The sequence below is a fragment of the Vigna radiata genome, chromosome 1 (assembly GCF_000741045.1).
Source record: "Vigna radiata var. radiata cultivar VC1973A chromosome 1, Vradiata_ver6, whole genome shotgun sequence".
Lineage (NCBI taxonomy): Eukaryota > Viridiplantae > Streptophyta > Magnoliopsida > Fabales > Fabaceae > Vigna > Vigna radiata.
Window position 1 is genome coordinate 29356544 of NC_028351.1, and position 5351 is coordinate 29361894.

Below are 5351 nucleotides of genomic sequence, written 5' to 3' on the forward strand. Positions count from 1 at the left end.
CAAGTGGGGTTCAAAGACAAATGTGAACAGGAGAAAAAAAGGTAGATTCGATTGTTAAAGAACAAAGAAGTAAGCGAGATCAAAATTCTAACAAGTTGATTTTGATTTAAACTGTCTTTTGTAGAGTTAAAACATAAAATGATTGACGTTTTAGTCCAAAAAAGCTAAGGAGGATGAAGATGATTTGATTTTCTAAAGAAATATTTTAAAATAAATTTATTTATATTTTTTCCAAAAAATAACACTTTCATTTTTCACTTAATTTAAATTCTATTTTAAACTCAGAAAATATGGTCCTAAGGAGTCTTTTTATTATTTTTAACAATTACAAAGCAAAAAATATGACAATATATAAAAATAGTCTACATACAATCATGCCATTTTTGCCTTATCATGGAAAGGTAAACCTAATTTGTCTTTATATAAAACTACTAGAAGAAATACTATAACAATCCCGTTTAAATGGCAGAAACAACTTTTAAACAAATAGCAAAACGGACATATAAGGCCATTAACTAGAAAAAAATGGTTTAGAGTTGTTAGATGTGGGAACAGGCAAAAGCGTTGTTGAATTAACGAAACAAACATTACAAATCTATTATGCTAAACAGCGCATCCAAATCATACTCTGAAAACAAGATTTTGAAATAAATTACTTACTGCAAAACATTCAAACTATTACTAAGTACATATCTTGCACTTGTATGGATACCAATGATTTCCTTCATCCGAGATCAGAGCGTATCACAACTGCAATAACCTGCAATTTTTGTACAACCATTAATGTAGTTTATTACAACATAAATAAAGACGGAATTGTATTTATGTCTGTCAAATTGTAAATGAATGTAATTAAGTATAAATGTTCACAACTTTTGTTCAATTTCACTTTTCATTAACTGTTGTACTAAAATGAAATAATTATCATATTATATTTGCTCTTTAAATTGCTATAAATTTAAATTTAATTATTTTTAAATTTAAATAATTATTTTATAATTTTATCTTTTAAAATGATTGCTTATTTAAATTTAAATATTTTTTAAAATCAAATTAATTATTCATAATAAAAAAAACACATATATAACACATGTATTTTTATTAATATATTCTACAATAAAATATTCTCATCCAAATATGAGAATTTATTTTTTATGAATTAAAATGAAACATTTTTTTCCAAAAAAATTATATTATTTTTACTAAATCACTCAATATGATAATAAATTGATATTTAATAATACTTTTTTAGCAACCAAATAAAATTTAGCCATCTTAAAAAATCTTAGTTAAAAATATGGTTATTCTTCTTTTAAAGTAAAAAAGTAATCTAATAAAATATGTTACGTGGTGTGATGCAAATGACTATTTTATCATTGAATTATTAAACAAAATTAAACACAGTTCAATCATGAAAACTATTTTTTTTTCTTTTCTTCCTCTCTCTAAGTTGCACACTAGTTGAAGTCACAAATGTTATAGTAAAGAGTGAATACTGAATTTGTTAAGTTGGAATCAAATAAAACAAACTACTCCTAACAATTGGAATACATTTGATATATATATATATATATATATATAACATACCTTTTTCTTGCAATCAGACCACCAACAACACTTGGCATGCATATTATTGATATATACGATCTGTTTAGGAACCTCAGATATGTATTTTTCCAAGAATGACAAAGTAGCATTGGCCCTAATAAGCCCCAAAATCCAGTGAAATATCCAATCCCCATGCTCATATACAGTGCTTGATAGAAACCATTATCTTCATCATCATTGACTGTTCCATGTTCTCGAGGCTTTATTGTTGTCTGATTTCCATCTTCAGGACAAGTTCTGTTAAGTTGTTCACCACAAAGACCAACATTCCCTTCAAAACTAGAGACATCAAAAGTTCCAAAGTGTCTTCCTGATGGTATTCTTCCAGAGAGAGAGTTGTGTGACAAATCTAACATGCCAAGAAAATCAATTTGAGAAAGTGAGAAAGGAATTCCCCCACTGATATGATTTCTTGATAAGTCAAGGTACTCTAGTAAACTTAAATTTCCTATCTCCAAAGGAATTTCTCCACTCAGATTATTTCGTGATAAATTCAAAGAAACTAACCCAAGTAAATATCCAACCTCTTTTGGTACATCACCTGTGAACTTATTACTTGAAAGATCAATGCTCTTAAGTTGTAACTCCGGATTCTTGAACCATTGTTCCACACCTTTCCACATAAAGCTTATTTTAAGGGTATAAAATCCAAAAAGAGAACTGTCAAAAGTAAACATGTAATTGGAATTTTTCCAATGTATACTACGATTTGTAATCTCATCTGTGTTGACGCTCTTTTCCGACAACGCAGTCAAATTGTTTAAGCAAGATGGAATTCCCTTTGATAACATATTTTTTGAGAGATCCAAGAATTGAATATGCTTCAAATAACAGAGTTGAATAGGAAGACTTCTAGAAAAGTGATTATCTCGCATGTTTAAGATTATCAACTGCTGCATACTTTCACCGATCCATGATGGTATGGGACCGGATAACATATTTTCAGCCACATCCAACATAATTAAGTTGCTGCAATTCTTCAAAGTGGAAGCTAATTCACCCTTCAGGTTATTGTTTCGCAAAATCAAGACTTCCAATTCAAGAAGGCTGCCCATGGAGACAGGAATTTTCCCTGACAATTTATTGTTGCTTAAATCGAGACACAATAACCGATGTATGGATTTCCAACAGTCTGGGAGTTGTCCCTTCAATTGATTATTTGATAAATCTAGAATGGTCATTGCAGAGGTGCTTTGGCCGCATATGAATGAAAATTGATCTGAAAAATTATTGTTAGAAAGCCTCAATTCTGATGCTTGAAGTAAAAACGACGGAATTTGGCCTTCAAACATATTTGAATTCAGAATTATAGACGGTATGTTGAGGAGCTTCAAAGATATATCAGGAATTGCACCAGTGAGATTATTCTGAGACATATTCAAATATTGAACATTTTGCAAGTTGTTCCAAAACAATTTTGGTACTGAACCCTTAAGCCCATTATCAGAAATATCCAGAAAAACTAAGGAGCGTTGAGTCTGGAGCCAACTAGGAAAAATGGAGCCCATCTTGCAAGATTTTAGTTTCAAGTTTATTATTTGAAATGGAGGAACCCAATTAGGAACTATTTTCAAAGACAGAGAGTTATGTGACAAAGATAAGTACCATAATTTGGAAAGATTGGAAAGATGGGATTCGGTGATGTCACCCTCCAGATGATTTCCATCTACCTTAAGAATCTCCAACTCTGATAGCAATCCAAGGCTTGCAGGTAGCGTGCCAATAATCTTGTTATAAGATAAATCCAAACTCTGAAACACGTGTTTGTTGCACCTTGAAGAATTTTGAAATAAGCTAGAAATTTCTCCACTCAACTCGTTATTTGAGAGGTATAACCTCTGCAACGTGCACATGTTCCCAAAGGAAGATGGAATCTCGCCTTGCAGTTTGTTCTGAGAGAAGTCAAGAAATTCAAGAGAGTTCATTACTTTCCCAAATCCATATGGAATCGGAACTTCCAATATGTTATCAAAAAGTTCAAGTATACGAAGATTGGTAGTGGAGTTGAAGAGCCAGTAAAATATGGATGATGATTTCAACAGATTTGAGGAGAGATCAAGCGAAACAAGAGAAGACGAAGAATTCGTAATTGAAATAGCTGACATGAGAAAACTATCATCCCCAATACTACAATTTTGCAAATAAAGATTTTGAAGTTTTGAACTGAAATTGAAGATACCTTGAAACAACAATGATGTCATCTTATTATAGGAAAAATCAAGGATCACAAGAGAAGGAAAGGTTGAGTGGACTGGAGATGACAAAACAATGTTATTATGAGAAAGATAAAGCTCTTGAAGATTAAGGCTAAAGTTAGATAATAATTGAAATGTCGAGGACGTGAGCATATTAGAAGAAAGGTCAAGGATGATAAGAGAATTGGAAAAGTTAGAAGGTGAATAAAATAGAGAACGAATATGGGTATCTGAAAGAGAACAATTAGCGAGTCTCAACTCTTCTAGCTTTGGATAATGAATCATATGCAACCAGTCAGGGTTGTGTAAACCATCGATGGCAAGATGTGTTAGGGAAGAGAGACTAGACAGCCAGTCTGCATCATTAGGTTTCACATCAAAATCACCAGTAAGTCTAAGAGTTTGCAAGTAAGGAAGATTCCCAACCTGGAAAGGGAGTTCTCCAGAAAGTGAATTACCACTGAGACCAAGGTGTCTCAATTGTGACAAATTTCCAAGTTGAGAAGGGATTTTCCCATCAAGATTATTATCACTGAGATCGAGATACCTTAAACTTGTAAGGCTTCCAAGTATATAAGGGATATCTCCACGGAGAAAATAATTGTGACTTAAATCCAGAGACAATAAATGTGTAAGGCTTCCAAGTTGGGTAGGAATATTACCACCAACAATGGAACGGGAGAGATTGAGATATCTTAAGTTGGTAAGTGAATCCATAAGTTCTGGGATGTGGCTCCCTATAAAAAAATTGTTGCTGAGATCCAAATGTTGAATATTTTGCAAGGGAAACAGTGAAGTGATATTGACTGCACCACTCAAATATTGTGTATCCGAACCACAGAGACGAAGGATGGTTACGTGACCTGTTTGATGGTCGCATTGAATGCCTTTCCATTTGCAACAATCTCGGCTCTTGTCATCATCTCTCCATGTAGACAGCATGTCATAAGCATCTATGAGGCCATGTTTGAAGTTGAGGAGTGCCAGTCTCTCCCTCTCAATGCACTTTATTTCTGCGGTATTGTTGAATCCGAGAATGGATTCTGCAACAGGCAGCAAGAGGAGGAGAAGTACATAAAACAGTTTCAGATAATAATTAAGCATTATGTAGTTGCTGATATAAAATAATAACAGTAAAACAGAGGTTGTGAACTATTCATTACAAAACCAAATGATAGGATTTATATGGCTCATAGTCTCCTGCAATGAGGACCCATACTTTACGTTATATATTTTTATTTCCTTAACTACCCTTCGGTGACTTTCAATTTAAAATTGTTTTTCTTTATATGTTATATTATGCCAATACTTCATACATTTTATCTGCTGGATTCTTTTTCTAACTTTTAAAAAATATTCAATCATTTTTCTTATTTTAAAATTAAAGATTAATTTAAAAATTAATTATTTAATAACTCAAATTTCGGTAATTAATATTAGAAAATTTAGACTTTAATTTATAAATTAATTATAATTTTTTTATAACAAAAACTATTTTAAATACTAATAATTTTAATTTAAAAATTAAATAACTTTTATCTTTAAAAT

At 31.5% G+C, this 5351-nt stretch overlaps 1 protein-coding gene across 1 annotated transcript; it reads right to left on the reverse strand.

Annotated features, from left to right (window-relative positions):
• Nucleotides 1-525: 525 nt before the first annotated feature.
• LOC106764820 (LRR receptor-like serine/threonine-protein kinase GSO2) lies at nt 526-4923 on the reverse strand. The gene is made up of 2 exons (XM_014649228.2): nt 1588-4923; nt 526-760 (listed from the first exon to the last, which is right to left on the reverse strand). Exons 1-2 carry the CDS (start codon nt 4905-4907, stop codon nt 745-747), a joined length of 3336 nt encoding a protein of 1111 aa, XP_014504714.2. The 5' UTR covers nt 4908-4923; the 3' UTR covers nt 526-744.
• Between the last annotated feature and the right edge of the window lie 428 nt (nt 4924-5351).

Coding starts and splice junctions, on each gene's coding strand:
- LOC106764820 (XM_014649228.2), bottom strand. CDS start 4,907: ATGCTTAATTATTATCTGAAACTGTTTTATGTACTTCTCCTCCTCTTG.